This window comes from Microtus ochrogaster, linkage group LG5 (assembly GCF_000317375.1).
Source record: "Microtus ochrogaster isolate Prairie Vole_2 linkage group LG5, MicOch1.0, whole genome shotgun sequence".
NCBI classification, from domain to species: Eukaryota; Metazoa; Chordata; class Mammalia; order Rodentia; family Cricetidae; genus Microtus; species Microtus ochrogaster.
In genome coordinates, this window is record NC_022031.1 from 36,492,650 (window position 1) to 36,509,591 (window position 16,942).

At 44.7% G+C, this 16,942-nt stretch overlaps 1 protein-coding gene across 1 annotated transcript in view; it reads right to left on the reverse strand.

The window, feature by feature from the left end:
• The window catches only part of Ddx58 (DExD/H-box helicase 58), a 40,782-nt gene that overhangs the window by 3,763 nt on the left and 20,077 nt on the right, over nt 1-16,942 (reverse strand). Inside the window, exons 4-13 of the mRNA XM_005362367.3 lie at nt 16,851-16,942; nt 15,680-15,938; nt 13,833-13,995; nt 12,007-12,111; nt 11,569-11,726; nt 10,522-10,657; nt 8,183-8,331; nt 5,833-5,923; nt 5,265-5,435; nt 4,100-4,251 (exon numbers count right to left, since the gene is read on the reverse strand). Coding sequence (XP_005362424.1) covers nt 4,100-4,251; nt 5,265-5,435; nt 5,833-5,923; nt 8,183-8,331; nt 10,522-10,657; nt 11,569-11,726; nt 12,007-12,111; nt 13,833-13,995; nt 15,680-15,938; nt 16,851-16,942 — 1,476 coding nt within the window. The remainder of the gene's footprint in view (nt 1-4,099; nt 4,252-5,264; nt 5,436-5,832; nt 5,924-8,182; nt 8,332-10,521; nt 10,658-11,568; nt 11,727-12,006; nt 12,112-13,832; nt 13,996-15,679; nt 15,939-16,850) is intronic.

Below are 16,942 nucleotides of genomic sequence, written 5' to 3' on the forward strand. Positions count from 1 at the left end.
ATCCCTCCCCTTGTTCCTGTCAGAGGCTGGACACCTGCTGCATCCCTCCCCTTGTTCCTGTCAGAGGCTGGATACCTGCTGCATCCCTCCCCTTGCTCCTGTCACCTGCTTCCACCAGTGGGGACGAAGCAAGGACCCTACCTCCTCAACAGAGCCGAGCCAGTAGCCAGCTAACACAGAAGACTAGGAAGGGTCAGAGTCTCAGGAACAGCAAATGAAAACATCTAAGTTGCAAACATCTCTGCTCGTATCATGAAACAGAAGACCTCACACTGAATGAAAAAGGCACAATCAATGATGCCAATGCTGAAATGATAAGAATTACATGGTACAGAGTTGAACAGCCAGGGTAAAAATGCTTTAATGAACGATCGCACACATTTGATTGTGGAAAAATATGCAGGTTCATAACAACCCGGACTAAAAGCTCAACAGATGGACTGGACTAGAGGGGACCAAGGAGCAATCATGAACTAAAAATTAGAACCAACGCTGGAGAGATGGCTCAGCAGTTAATAACAAGGACTGGCTGCTCTCCAGAGGACCTGGGTCAGTTCCCAGCATCCACACAGCAGCTGATAACTCTCTGGAGCTTCGGTTCCAGGGGATCTGATGCTCTTTTCTGGCTTCCTTGAGCACCAGGCACGAGAACTTGATGCACAGACTTACATGCTGGCAACACAAGCATACACACTAACATTATATATATTATGTAATATATGTTTATTTAAAAAAAACTAGAACAAATTACCCCAATCAAACCACACAAAGAAAACAGACTAAAAAACTGAAACAAATTAAAAAAAAAAAAACGGACTCTTTGGGACATGTATGACTACTGAAGAATTTTTTACATCCAACATCTAATGTCATTAGAGTCCAGAAATGAAGGGACAGGATCTGGAAAGTCAGAGAAATTATGGCTAAACAATTATGAAACATGGAAAGCAGTAGGATCTTAGATTCACAAAGCCAACCATGCCCCAAAGATGATCACTCCAAGGCACACATAATAAAACTTCTGGAAACACAAAATCTCAGCAGCAGGAAAAAAAATAAGAAAAAGAAAAAAAGGAAAAAGAAAAACAAAGCTACTATCTCTACAAAGGAAATGACAGCAGGCAGTTCTCAGAAGCCACACAAGCCAGAAGGAAGAGAAACAGTTATTTCTCAAATTCTAAAAGAATTAGCACTCTCGTCCATCAAAACCGCCTGGTGGGGAGCACCTTAGATATCCAATTGTCTTTCATTCACTTACATGCGATGGCTTTTTAAAATCACACACTAAAATTCAATTAAAATACTAGTCATCTCAAGTATCTTTGTTGTGCCCAGAGTCTTGACGCCAAAACCACCATTAGACCAGATCGGACGCAAAAGCAAAGAGTTTTTTTAATTATGAGTTAACTCGGGGTCTCTGTCCATCTGTCTGACACAGCAGGTCCAGTAGAGAGATACCGAGCTGCCGTGTGGCAGGGATCTTCAAGTTGCATAGTAACAGGCTCAGGATTGGCGCACCTCCGGGCTGGTGGAACCTGTCCCGAGCTGATTGGTCAGCTGCAGCTGTGGAAAGGTTGCTATACCTGGAGGCCACTGGGGTCCGACTACTGCAGTCCATGATTATCAGTAAAGCACAGGCAGAGCCTGCTAACTTCTGATTGGTTCCTTACCACATGGAGGATACCTGGCAGTTTCTTCCCAGTAATCAGGGCAAGGTCGGGCCAGTTCGGGCGGCGAGTTTGAAGGCTCAGTACATCCTGCTGAGTCAGGGGTTTTTCTGCAGTCTGTCGTGGCTGCCAAAGCTTGGAGGGGGGCAGTACTGGTGAGGGGCTGGGCCCTTCATCTTAAATGCACTGTTGGTAATTGTTCTAAAGTCTAATGAGTTAAAGCTGCTACTACCATAGTTACAACTTTAAGGCAAACAGCAGCAACTGGTGGAGACGCCACCACGGCACTGCCCCACCCAACCCCACACCTGTGGTTGAAAAGAACTCCACACACAGGCAAAGTCGGTTTCTTCCTTCTATACTGTAGGTTCCAGGGTTCAAACTCAGGCCATCAATCAAGCACCCTTCTCCACTGAGCGTGCGGGCTAAAGTTGTATTTTAAATTTAAATGAGTGTGCTTAAGAGAGCTACAAAACAGAACCGCCTCTAACCTAAACCCTGCTTGCCCAAGGACAGATAACTTGGAATGCTGGAGGCCTTTGATCAGGTTAGAAAACAAGCCGTGTGTTTTCACTTCTGGTGAAACAAGCCTGGTTGCCTCAAACTCACAAGATGTGCTTGATCACACCTAGGGAGGTACATAGGCAGGAAGTGTGTCAGGATGTGTGCTTGATCACACCTAGGGTGGTACATAGGCAGGAAGTGTGTCAGGATGTGTGCTTGATCACACCTAGGGTGGTACATAGGCAGGAAGTGTGTCAGGATGTGTGCTTGCCCCCCTTGTCCAAAGGCAGGAAGGGCATCGCCTTCCTTATTACATTCTGACTAATGTAATTCGCAGCCAATTCTCTGGAGATCCTGGGTATGGACCTGGCCAGTGTCCACCGTCCTGGCCAGTATTTAATAAAGCTTGCTTCAAATTTAGCTCAAAAATTATAGTTGTGTTCTTATTCTCACCTGGTAGTATTAGCATGAGCCAGCATCCCCTAAAGTGAAGAAGCCCTTGCAGCAGTTGTGAGTATGTAAATCGTGCCGGAAGTCCTTCCTTCAAAAGGAACATTCATGTCCGAGCTTGGCTCCATGAGGAAGGGAACACAGGCTTCTTCATTTAGATTTCAGATTACACTTTGTGCAGTTATAATCAGAACAGCCCAATAATCTCCACACTGTGAACTACCTGAGTTACCATCGTGTCCTGAACCTTCTATTATAGACATGAGTTCTTGGCTTCCCTGGACTGCACACGTTGGGCCGCAACATGGTAACCAGAGAATTCCTGGGGGCACAGTGGTCTTATTGCACCATCCAACACACAACCTCATAGCAAACTGTGACTCAAGCCAATTTCCAAGTTCAAATCCAGGCCCCAAGCCCTCATTAAAACCACAAAAAGAGGTTCTCACCCCAGAACCACATCTTTTTGTTTTTCTTTTCTTTTCTCTTTTGGTTTTTCGAGACAGGGTTTCCCTGTGTAATAGTCTTAGCTGTCCTGGAACTAGGTCTTGTAGACCAGGCTGGCCTCGAACTCACAGGGATTCACCTTCCTCTGCCTTCCAAATGTTGGGATTAAAGGTGTGCGCCACCACCACCCAGCCTTATTGTTTTCCTTTTATGGTACTTTCACACAGAGCTGTCATGCCGTTCAGTTCTTATTGCCACCTCCCCACACTGAGTTGCCCCTCATCTCTAGCTGGTCTCCCCCCCCCCACCTCCGTATGTCCTCCCTTTCACATCCCATAGACTTGATCACTCCCTTTTATCTCTAATTCCAACAATTGAGAGGTAGAAACAGGAGGATGTAAAGTTCAAAATCACCCTCAGCTTCATAGCCAGTTCAATTTGAGAGCCAGCCTGAACTACTTGGGACCCTTTTCAAAAAATAACAGACACACACCATACACATACACACTCACATACACCACACATACACTCATAGACACACTACACACACATACACATGCATACACACATGCATACTCACAGACTCACACACACCATACACATACCATACACACACATACCATACACACACACCATACACATACCATACACACACACTCACAAACACATACCATACACACACTATACTCACACACTCACACAGACACACACCATACGACACACACACTCACACACACCATACACTCGCATGCATATAAACACACACCACACACATACTCACACACTATGTATGCACTCACACACCATACACACACATGCACACTCACACAGACTCACACCACACACACACATACACTCATACACACTATGCACGCGCTCACACACCATACACGCACAGGCACACTCACATAGACTCATGTGCACACACCCTACATATGCACACACACACCACACACACACTCAGCACCAACCCTGCTCATTTATTATTTCTAGTCAGAATCCAAGAGCAGCCCAGAAAAAAAAAGACTTACCGTTTTCTCAAATTTCATTTCATCCCATGTCTGAAGCATTGAAATGGATTCATTCATTATTTTTTCCTTGAACATGTTCACCTTTTCTTTCTCGATGACGTCAGCATTGCTGGTCAGGAGGAAGCACTTGCTGTCTCTTGCTCTTCCCCTGCCTGTCAGAAAACATTTGGTTTGTACTTGCGATGTAAAACCCTGACGTGACGTGGAAACAGACACGAAAGTGTGAGAAGTGTTCCTAGAATTCACTGCTGGTTCACGGCACCCTGCTTTCTAGGGACGCTGGACTGTGGAGCACACGAGAATGCGGGCTCCAGTCTGCATGGTAAACACACAGATGAACCAGGATCCACCTGCAGCTCGTTTTCTGGGGATCTCCAGTGATGCGGTGTGATCACAGCCGGATTATCAGAAACACTGATTTCAAGATGATCTAGATGGGTCCTCAGCAATGACACCACGAGCACTCCCACCTGAACCCTTTTGCAACGTGGAGAGGGGTTTATAAGCCCTGGGATGCAGGAAAGACACTGTCAACGCTGTTGCAGAGACAGATGGAAAGGGTCACGGGCATCTGAATGAGAGGTTATTCTGGCCGAGAGAATTGGGTTATGTGCAACGGAGACGGAAAAGGACATAAAATGCGAAAAAGCGGGATGTGAGCAATTCGACATCAGTAGCGGAGTCTGGTTGGCTGAACTGGATCATAAGCCCCGAGGAGATGGATGAAAAGGGGATGGGAATAGGGAGCGACACACAGAGATGTTATTCAGAAAGGCAAAGTGGGGCTATTCTTGGGGAAGCAAGGGAAAGGAGGGAAGAGCCTGGTCCGGGTGAGACGAAAGGACTCTGCAGTACAAGGAGCTACTCACCACAACCATGAAAGGTCTACTTGCTGAGTGGCAAAGCCTCAGGCCAAGTGGCTATCATTCTTTCATAAGTGTGCCAGTGAATGCTGGGCATCAGGCACTACCATTGTGAAGTGTCGCAATGGGGCACTATGGGTAAAACTATAACCACCTAATCCTGACCAGGGAAGTCAACTTTTAGCCTAAAAGTACCCAAGTCGCATGTGCCTTCAATCACATACTCAGTAAAGAAGGACGGACAAGCACCCACACGCCAAACAAAGCAGGGGCCGAGTGGGAATGACGCCAGCTGCCCTCACCTCTGGTTTGGATCATTTTGATGACGTTGCCCACATACTCGTACAGGATGACCAGGTTGCACTGCGCAATGTCAATGCCTTCGTCAGCCACCGAGGTAGCAATCAGGATGTTGTTATCCCCGCTGGCTCTGAACGCTTCCAGCGCACACTTCTGTGCTGGGAGTGTCATTCCTGCGTTGGATAAAGAGGTCACTGTACAACTCACTCGTGAAAGAGTTATGCTCTTGGAAAACCAGCCACTAATTAGGAACCATTTAAAAGTGGAAAGTTATTTTTACCTTGAAAAACAAAACAACGGGCGGTGGTGGCGCACGCCTTTAATCCCAGCACTCGGGAGGCAGAGGCAGGCAGATCTCTGTGAGTTCGAGACCAGCCTGGTCTACAGAGCTAGTTCCAGGATAGGCTCCAAAGCCACAGAGAAACCCTGTCTCGAAAAACCAAAAAAAAAAGAAAAAAAAGAAAAACAAAACAAAAAAACACAGAGTCCATCAGATGTCACAAAATAATGAAACATGGTATACATTTTATACGCATACTATACTAAATCTACTTCACTATTCATAAATACCTGTTGCCTGGTTTGTTCTGCCACGTCCAGTCAATATACCAGGCTTTAGAAAGCTGAGTGCAGGATTTTCTTCAATCCATTTCTTTAAAGCCTGAAAGTGAGAAGCAATGACCAGTTGGATACTATTTGTAAAGATTAAACCTTGAATTATTTCAATATTGTGTGTATATGCATGTATATACAATATATGTATATATACACACACACAAAGTACTCTCTCTAAATATATATATAAATATATATGTATAGTATATATATATATCATAAAGCTGAACATGCAGATAGATTTCAGACTAAGTCCCAAACAACAATGAATTCTAGTGGTCTAGACCTCTGTGGTTCACTGTGGCTTAATTTGTGAGATGTTTGAAGTGATTAAAAAGACAAGGTTCAGAACAACGATACACAGAACAACTGGATTTAGCAAGACTTTGAGATGCAAGATTGATATGTATAAATCAATTACAGTTACATATCAGCAACAGACAACTGTAATTTGAAAAATCTGTGTGTTACGTGTGGGTATACATGGCTGATCATCTTGGGGCTGTGAGCATGTGTGTGCGTGTGCACACGTTATGGAGGACTGGGTCAACCTCAGGTGTCATTCCTTAAGAGCCACCCACCTTAGTTCATTTTGAGACGGACTAACTCCCTGGGGATTGCCAAGTGGGCTCACCTAGCTAGTCTGCTTATCTCTCCTCCCCAGCGCTGGGATCACAAGTGTGCGCTGCCATGCTCAGATCTTCTGTGTGGATGCTGGGAATCGCATCCACGCCTGATCCCGCACTTCCAATGCTTCACTCACTGAGCTATCTTCCCAGCCCACAATGTGAATTTGTTTTGTTTTGTTTTGTTTTCAAGACAGGGTTTCTCTGTGTAGCTCTGGCTGTCCTGGAACTCGCTCTGTAGACCAGGCTGGCCTCAAACTCACAGAGATCCTTCTGCCTCTGCCTCTTGAGTGTTGAGATTAAAAGTGTGTGCTACCACTGCCTGGCTAATGTGAAACATTTTAAAGTACGATTTCTCAGTTGCATCACTAAAACTATCGTTTAGGTGCAGCTCTAAGAAAACGTATGTATGACCTCTATACCAAAAATGACAAAACACTAATAAAACACAGCAAAGGGGACTGTGGAGATGGCTCAGGGGTTAAGAGCACTGACTGCTCTTCCAGAGGACCTGGGTTCAATTCCCAGCACCTATATGACAGCTCACAACTGTCGGTTCACTGCAATTCCAGAGAATATCATGCCCCTTTCTGGTCTCTGTGGGTACTGCATGCAAAATACTGATACGCATGCAGGTAAAACACCCACATGCATTAAAAAAAAAAACAGACTAGAAATGTTCAGTGTCCAGAGACACTATGAAGATAACTAAGTCAGGTAGTGGTGCCCACCTTTAATCCCAGCACTCGGGAGGCAGAGGCAGGAGCATCTCTGAGCTCAAAGCCTATTTGGTCTACAAAGCAAGTCTTAAACAGCTAGAGATAGACAACACAGAGAAACCCTGTCTTAAAGAAAAGAAAAGAAAAGAAAAGAAAAGAAAAGAAAAGAAAAGAAAAGAAAGAAAAAAGAAGCAGGCTGTGGGTCAGCAGAAAACACTTCAAATCTCCTGTCTCCCAGAGGACTTTCTTTGGTCATCCTACAAAAAGAATCTTAAGAAACTTAACAATGTGGTAGCAACCTATTGTTCCCCAGAACTGGGGCTAAAACTCCTCATGCATTCTAGATGAGTGCTCAGCCACTGAGCTATAGCTCCAGCCCAAAACCTCGACTTTGACATTGGTTGTAAAATCTGAATAAGCATTTTAAAGATGATGTCAAGACAAACTTCTAAAGCATTCAAGATGCCCAAGCATATTAGTTACTAATCAAATGTAAATCAAAACCTACAGGATGGCTGGACGTGAACATTTTAATGGGAAGGTCTTAAAAGGGATGAGGTTGGGGGCTGAAGAGACGGCTCAGAGGTTAAGAGCACTGGCTGCTTTTCCAGAGGTCCTGAGTTCAACTCCCAGCAACCACATGGTGGCTCACAACCATCTGTAATGAGATCTTGTATACATAATAAACAATCTTTAAAAAAAAAGATGAGGTTTTTACTCTATAGTGCCAAGTCTTATGACTATGGGTAAATAAAATAAGGAGGTTTTAGGCAAAGATAAACAATCAGAACAGGCCCACACAGGTGTAGATACTTGATTACAGGGTAGTGAGGAAAGGGCAACCTTGTCAATAAAGTAGACACACACACACGTACACACACATACACACACATACACATACACACACAAACATACACACACACATACACACACACACACACACACACACACGAGGCTTACATCCACAAGTGCTCTGGTTTTCACAAAAAGAATAGTTTTGGTCTCCAGCTTTAGGTGGTACTCTTCTTGTAAGATCAGGTAGAGGTCTCTGAGTTTAGGATTCTCGTTGCTGGGATCCTTGGAAACTTCTTCTAGTTCCTCCAGCTTTTCTGCAAATGGGGAGCATTTTGCAAAAGGCTTATGAATGTAGACACTTTAGAACTGTGGCCTTCCACTTCTAACGGCTAACCTCTCCGTTGTTAGCCAGAAATCTGAGACGTAACCACTCACTTCAACTGGTGTACCCCTTTAGGAAAGGAGTTTAGCAATACAAAGCTCACACATTCTACAATCTACAGCCAGGGATTTGACTTGCACTTCTGTTTAGGAAGCTGTGGAGAAGATTCCGAGGACAGCCCCTGAGACTGTCAAAACTATGAAAGAAATACAGAAAATAACCCAATCGCTGAGTAACTGAGAAACTGCTCCGCAGGCCCTAGGCTACCCAGCCGGTGGAAATACAAGGTTAAAAGGAAAACATGATGAACCTGCCGATGTGGAAAGATCAAAAGAGATACATATTTTTATTTGTTTTTTTTTTGTTTATTTGTTAGTTTGTGTTTTGAATCAGGGTTTCTTTATGCAGCCCTGTCGGTCATGGAACTTGCTATGTAGCCCAGACTTGCCTCGAACTCACAGAGATCCGCCTACCTCTGCCTCCCAAATGTTGGGATTAAAGGGGGCTTTCAAAAGGATATTTTAAGTTAAAAACTGGAACACAGAATGTCTTATCGTTTAAAAAAATGTATGGTATACTGGGGTCAGATCAAACCAGATTATGATAGTCATTGTTAAGTTCTTAAAAATAACCTTAAAAATTCAATTCTATATCCTTGCAGCTCAATGACTTATACTACAGACAAATACAACAAATAGCCCTGGTCCTTAATTTCATAATTCATTTTATCACACTTTACTATGAGTTAGCGCTTGAGTTAATGTGTATGTATGTATCTGTAGTGTGTGTGTGTGTGTGTGGTGGGAATATTAGTGTGTGTTAATGTTCAGTTTCACACAAGTTCAATGAGACATTGGTGGTGGGAAACTGGGCATAGTAGAAGCCCTTACATATGGAAATGAAGATAACAGTTGCTTCATCCTTTGTTGGCAGTCCAGACTTTGTAAAGCGCTAAGTATATAATGCAGGTTAAATTTAGCTGTTACTTGTGAGTCAAGCCAAAAGGCTTTATCTGGTTCAGAAGAGAAGCCGCTCACTGCACTGAGAAGTCAGCGAGGCCCCAGCACGTCTCTGTTGTCTCACTAGTTGTTATTCCTACAGAAAGCAGACCTGGCACCCATATCAGAACCACATCTGTTTGGGGATTGCAGTCTGTGGTTGGCTATGGATACAAGGGTCCTGCCAAGACCACCAAAAGCATCCCGTGGGCCACAAATGGCTAATTCTTCTTTACAATGAAGAATTTCGTGTTTGTCATTTGTAAGTTCTGTGCGACATTATCCCCCATATCAGTAAAATTATAGTAAACCTATGCAGTTCATGTATACACTTTCCCCCAGATAACTGACTTACGTTGATCAACACAGCACACCACTGGCAATACATATGGATAGTAATTAATTTAATATAGCCAAAAAAGTAGTGATTGCTACTCGATAGAAATGTTCCATTTACTATGTTCCCATGTTTAGAGTATAATAGAAGGCCAGTAGGGACATTTTCTCATTATTAGAAGTATACATAAGCCAGGTGTAGTGGTTCACACCTTTAATCCCAGCACTTGGGAGACAGAGATGGACAGATCTCTTTGAGTTCGAGGCCAGCCTGGTCTACAGAGCGAGTTCTAGGACAGCCAGGGCTACACAGAGAAACCCCGACTCAGAAAAAAACAAAACAAAACAAAGAAATATCCATAAAGCATAGTTTTCTTAACCTCATTAGAACACATGTTGGTGTCAGTAAACATTTTTAAATTACTGGGTTAGACAGAATACCACTACTCATTAACTGTGGGAAGCAGCCTTTTCAAATCCCACTGTTTTTCCTTCTCCCAAATTACAGGTGGAAAAGGAACAGATGTGCCTATAGGTATTGGATTTTTCTGAAGCCAAACCCTCCCATGCTCCCCTCCCCCCGTTAGGTTAACTCTAAGGTTTTTGCTTTCTTTTGTTTGTAGTGCTGGGGTTTCAGCCATGCTAAGGTCATGCTCCATCACGGCCACTATCATGTCCCATCTTAAACCCAGCACAACCGCATCAGCAAATAAATATACGCTAAGTATAACGTGCACGCTGCCAATCAAGCCACTGGCCTCCAGCGACGACTTCCGAGTCGCCCTCACCTTCAAACCTCCGCGTAAGATCTTGCTCAGTCTCATCAAATGCTGCATTTTTGACATCGTGGAAGAAGGCTTTGAGGTAATGAAGAGCATCTTTCATCTGGGCATGCTCACTGATGATGAGAGCATCATTGTATTTCTGTTTCAAAGGAAAGGTGAGTCTCAGTACACTTCCAACTCCCCACGTCCACTACACTGACGTTCAACTGGCTGTACTGAGATCAAAACCAGTTTCAAGAAAACCTTTCTCATGTTGCACAGCTGAGATTTAAGAGGTGAATAGCCCCTAGTGGGTCTATGATTAAAAAACAAAAACAAAACAAAACTCTGAACCAAAAGCTGGTTTCCTTTTTTGTTTCAGTGAGCTAGAAATATTAATTAAGTAGACTCACTTCATATTGTAAAATTCTACCTTGGGAGAGGAATAGCGATGCATCATAAGAAACAATAATAAAAGCAAATCAGCTTTGACATCCTCCTGCATCGTGGTGCTGACATTCCCCTTAAATTCCAAAGTCACAGCTAAGTACCCAGGGGCCTTTCAGAGTGAAGGCCCTTACCACCAACTCTGAAAGTTCATTAAGCCTTAAAATTCCGCGAACACCTGCTATGGCCCAAGTCTAAATATTTCCCACCGTGTTAACAACAGAGTGGCGGTTGTACTGCTAGTGCCTTCTGCGTTAACCAGAGCCCCGAGTGTTCTAAGTATGTGACTTTAACAAACTAAGGCCACACAGGCTTCAGGACGTGGCAACAGGAGCCACGTCTTGAACTCAGAGATGGCGGTTACCAATCACAAATGTAGAGCAGTAGGGTTTTAGCATCACCCAATTTTCTCCCACCACAAAAATAAGGCAAAGCTGGAGGCTCGACACAGACTCTGAGCCTCTCTTCCAGTCTTGTAGACTTGCCGTTAAGTTTTAGAAGACAAATGAGGTTGGGGACGGCTTCCTGGAGAGTTTTTAATTCGGCTAATGTTCTCTCAGCTGCCACAGGGCAGGTCCCAGGAGAGGCAGGGACCGAAGCTGGTCATTCACAGCAGCAACCCACCCGCAAATGGGACGTGTACAGAAAGAGCGCTCTGCAAATGCTGCTCTCCTTCTCCTTGTCCGGCATCTGAAACACCATGCAGGCTTTGTGAACGGCGACGATCCACTGTTCGTATCTCTGCGTGCCAAATTCTCTGTTTTGAATCTGAAATAATTTTCCTAGCGGGGCAAAACAAGCAAACAAATGGTTCTCAAGCATTGGTGCTAACATGCCTCATCTTCTAATTTTCTTTCTTATCCATTATAAATAGGATATTTATCCTGAAGACTGAGATTTAGTCAAATGATTATTTACTAAATGACCCCACATCAAAGCGCTTTACGTTTATAATTGCATTTATTTTTTTTTTCTTATTTCAAGAGGTCAATAGTTCATTTTAAAAAGAGGAATTGGGTTCAGAAAGACTGAGTATCTCACCTTGAGTTAGCACAGACTTACCGAGTTCCTCGGAGACATTCTTTGCCAGTCCCTCTGTCTCCTTCATCAGCTGAGATATGATGGACTTAAATGTGTTGGTAGTCCGTGATTCCACCTTCCTGAAAACTAGAGACAAAGGAACACGACTTGTTTGAAAGAAGCACAGGTCAAATGCGGCCATTTCCAAACCCTTCTCTGCCCTTGTGACGTTCTCTGAAAAGCCACAGGCTCCACACTCACTGGTAAGTGGCCCAATCATAGCAAATGCTCAAAAGTCTTGAGATAGCCTCACGTTGCTTCCTGTGCCGAGCCTAACGTCTCTACTGCCTCGCTGTAACCCAGCCTCTCAGCCTAGCTTTCCTGGAGCCTCTACTCTGCCTGTCTGGCTGCTGCCTTTGGGGTTCTGCAGGTACCACACCCCAGCCCCATTTTCCTGCTTTCCTATTTGCCTTCTCTATACCTTCTGCCCCCTCCCGAGAGTGTTCTCATTGGTCTTACTATTCACATTTGTGTACTTCCAACAGAAAAAGAATCACCTGTCACATGCCATGCTCTGGTAATAGAGGACTGGCAAGAACTACCGACTGCTACACGGAAGGCTGGTTCTTGGAGGGAAGAAAGGCGTGCTCTGAAACCCAGCCAACCGAGTCCTGCAGTACAGGTGCAGGCAAGGCACCAGGGAGCGAGCGGAAGGCAAGTCAGTCTCCCTGGGGAGGCTGCCATAAAATTAGCAAAGGAAGGAGAAAGGCAGGAACAGGAGCAGCCATGCAGAGGGCACAGCTGGGACACGGGCTCAGGATAACACGTGGAGAGTTTGCAGAGTCAGGAAAAGCAACACAGCCTTTGCAAGACTTGGAAGCAGATGAAGTTCAAAGGCAGAGTGATATTTTATTTATGCCTTATGAATAAAGCTTGCCTAAAGACCAAAAGGTAAAGCTATGCTGCTAGAGGCCGGGCAGGGGTGGCACACATCTTTAATCCCAGGATTTGGGAGACAGAGGCAGGCGGATCTCTGTGAGTTCAAGGCCACCCTGGGCTACGTGGTGCAGAAAAAGATCCAGTGCACGCCTTTAGCCCCAGCACTAGAGAGGAAAAGTGGGATGAGATGGGAACTCGCTCTCTTTCTAAGGACATCTTAGCAGTAAGACCTCTCTAGTGGCTTGATTGCTTTGCTTTTCTGATCATGAGGTTGAACCCCAATATCTGTCTCTGGGTTTTATTATTCGTGCTACACCAAGGGCTCAAACATGGGTGGGGTGGGAGGCACCTTCTTCACAGTCTCCCTTGGGGGACACTTAGAAATAAACAGAGCTGGGCCCTCCCATTCCACTACAGGCTAACAGGAAGCCTTGTGTAACTGCTGCCCCTCCCTGCTTGCGTGGCTAGTTAATCACTACTAATCTGCAAGTGAATCTCATTTTTTAAAACCTGCCCTGGCCTTTTGGTGAGAGCTATTATGATTTAGATCATTTTAACTACAGTTATCAGATACATACAGGAGCAAGATGACCCCTTCGTATCTAGTTAGGGCATGGAGCACAGAGGTCTGACCTAGCCGCTGGCTATCAACACACTTAAATTTTCTCACTACCCCCTTCACTCTCTGGCTGGTGCTTGTGTTAGGGTTTTGGAGACAAAGAGCAGGGATGCTTGTCCCTTCCAGGCTACTTTTGAGACTCAGGAGGAGAAGTTGATAAGGGAGAAAGAGAGGAAACACGCTTATTCCTAAAGTGTGGGGTTAAAATGCCTCTGCCCAACAAATACAACATCAGAGTTCATCCACTGTCTCTGAAGGAGGAGGAGCAGAGTCACAGATTCCCAAGGGGAGTGTTCTGAGCCCCACTTACATTTCTGGGGTTTATAAACAAACTGCTCCAGTTCCTCCACGTTGTCTCTGACCGTGGCGATCACGGACGTGTCAAGGGCGGCACAGAGTTTGCAGATATGTAGCATGGCTTCCTCTACAGTTTTGGCATCTCCAACACCCACTGAGGCAGTCAGTCCGATGACCTGTAAGGAGCATCCCCATCAGTGGCTCTCGGACATTCTCCAGGATGTTGTAAGCAGAAGGGCCCCCGAAGTGAAGCACTAATCGAAGTTTATCATCCAGACACTAAGGAGAGTAAGAGAGGAGAGGAAGCCTCCTCCAGGCAGGGCTACTCTTTCCTTTCTCCCCGTGTCTCCTACTGAGGAGGAAAACATCACAAGGGGAATGAAAAGGAATGACGTGTCCGTTCCAGCCACACACACGGCCCATTCGTTTTGTGTGCTTTAACAAGTGCCATCAACACTCAGTGAAGGGGAAGTGGCCATTGAAAACGAGTGCTGTGTAGATCCAGTGAGACTCCCTTCAGCTAGCGCTCGACATTACTGCATGGTTAACTCACCGGTCAGGCATCTGTTTACCACCAACATTACTTGAAAAGAACAAGCTGTGGGTACCACACTAAATGTCCTTCAATCTGCACACCCGAAACGGGCAATTACTGGAGCCAAAGAACTGCATACAATTCGTGTTTCGCAGCCTCATTCGGGCCCCTGATATCATACCATGACTCTTTATTGTACTCATCTAGGTTCTCATCCAGGGTTTCAGATCTTCCTGCCCCTCCGACTCCCTCTCCCATTTCTACACTGATGATTTTTAGGAAAGTACCTGCCTCTCCTCGGATGGAGAAGAAGGAGAATTTATGCACCAGACTCCCTTCCTTCCTGTCCCACCTAATAATGACTCTCTGGAGTGATCATTGTCATGTGACGTGGGACTGGGTGCTGCCATAGACCCGCCCACTGATGCTCTGCCCTCCAGATGTCTCCAGGGGCATCTGCCACAACCATCAGCGTCACCAGTTGTCCCCTTTCCCGTTCTGCCTCATCTGCTGCTGTTCCTTACCTCACACTCAAGTGACACGATAGGGTTCTAGGATATTCTGGAGCATGTCAGGCTCTGGACACACAGAACCGTCGTACTGAAAAATCATGAAGCTATCTTCCTGGAAAACTCCTCTTAGCCCCCCACTTCTCTACTAGGCCTTGCCTTGCTTTTATTTGCATCCTGACTACACCCTTTCCCCAGCTCAGCAGCAAACCTCGCGATGAGCTGTGATATAACTCCTATGTAGCTGGCTCCCTGTGCAGACTTAACTGTATGAGAGCTAGCATTCTATCTTCTGTAGCAGTGTCCCCAGGGCCTAAAACAATGCCCAAGGTACATGGAAGCCCATGATTCACACAGTTGGCCCTCAAATCCAGATGTCATACATCTGTGAATTCACACAACTATGGATCAAAAATATTTTTTAACTTCCCAAGTACTAAACACGTATAAATTTCCCCACCTTCATTCCCTAAGCAATACAAGAACTATTGATATAAAATTTACATTATACTGTACAATATTCATAATCTAGAGATGATTTAAAGTATGCATGAGGAAAACGTGTAGATTATATATAAATGCAATGTCATCTCAGACAAGAGACTTAAGCAGCCTTGATTTGGTTTCTGTGAAGGGTTTCCACCCTGGATACCAAGGACAACTGTTTGTCAAATGAATAAATCAAAACTAAACAATGCATTGCTAACTGACAGACCTAGAACGTGAGGAGGATGACCTCAAATGTGGCTACAAGGGTAACTAAGTGGGATTCTGGATGATTAGGGCTGCTCCGAGATGGCACCTGACTGGAACTACCTGAGGCAGTGGGCCTGGCGACCCTCCGAGTTTGTGATCTAGGTATCGGAACATGATCTGATTGTACGGGTGGTGTTTACTGGTGTTATGGCATTCGTCAAAGATCATCAGGGTGAAGACAGACAGCGAGGGGATGGTTCCATCATTGAGACTGTTCACAAGAATCTGGGGCGTGAGGATGATGATGTCTTTGTTCTCGATAATGTCCTGCATTGAGACATTATCAGCCCTTGCCCCAGAAACGCCCGCTACGCTGTACCTGGGAAATAACAGAAATCACTTATTACCAACTGCGATGTGAACAAGGAAACAAAGGTGAGATGCCAGATCCGAGCAACCATTAATGGAGCTCCCCCTAAGCCCGAAAGAATACAACCGGGAAGTAGTCTAAGAAAACACTCAAACCTGACAAAAAGCCAGCAATCGGGAAAAGCAAGTTGGTTATAACTGACCTCAGTATACTTATTCTTTCAAGTCATCAGGAGATGAAAAATTCTTCAAAGAGGAATGTCAAATGAAGTATAAAATCATTAAGAATGACTGGTGTGTCATCTAAATATTAACCTTGGGTAACCCACCAGCTGCTGGAGCTGAACGAAAAATATTATTCCACAAAGGAGTTACCTCTAAAACCTAAGTCTATGGTAATTTTCTCCGAATCATATCTTTAAAAAAAAACAGAACAGGGGCTGGAGAGATGGCTCAATGACCAAGAGTACTGGCCACTCTTCCCAGAGGACCTGGGTTTAATTCCCAGCACCCACATGGCAACTCACAACTGTCTGTAACTCCAGTTCCAGGGGATACAACACTCTCACACAGACATACTGACGGGCAAAACACGGATCCATGTAAAATAAAATACATAAATTATTTAAGAAACAACACAAAAGAACTAGGCATGTCAGTGCACACCATGACACTGTGACCCCAGCACTCAGAAGGTAGACGCAAGAAGATCCTATCTTCTAGGCCAACCTCAGCTACATAGTGAGTTGGAAGACAGCTTTGGCTACATGAAACCCTGTCTCAGAAAAGAACAAAAAAAGCAAGCAAGCAAGCAAACAAACAAACAAACAAACAAAAAACCAAATGAAACAAAGCAAATTTATAGCATGAATCTAGAATTTAAAAAAAGAAAAAAAGCAGTTAAACTGATTGTAATACATACCCAAGTCTTTCAAAATAGCGTGAGAACACAGTTGCCTGCTGTTCATACACAGGAATTTGATTAGCAAAAAAGACCACTTTCCCTTTTCGTCC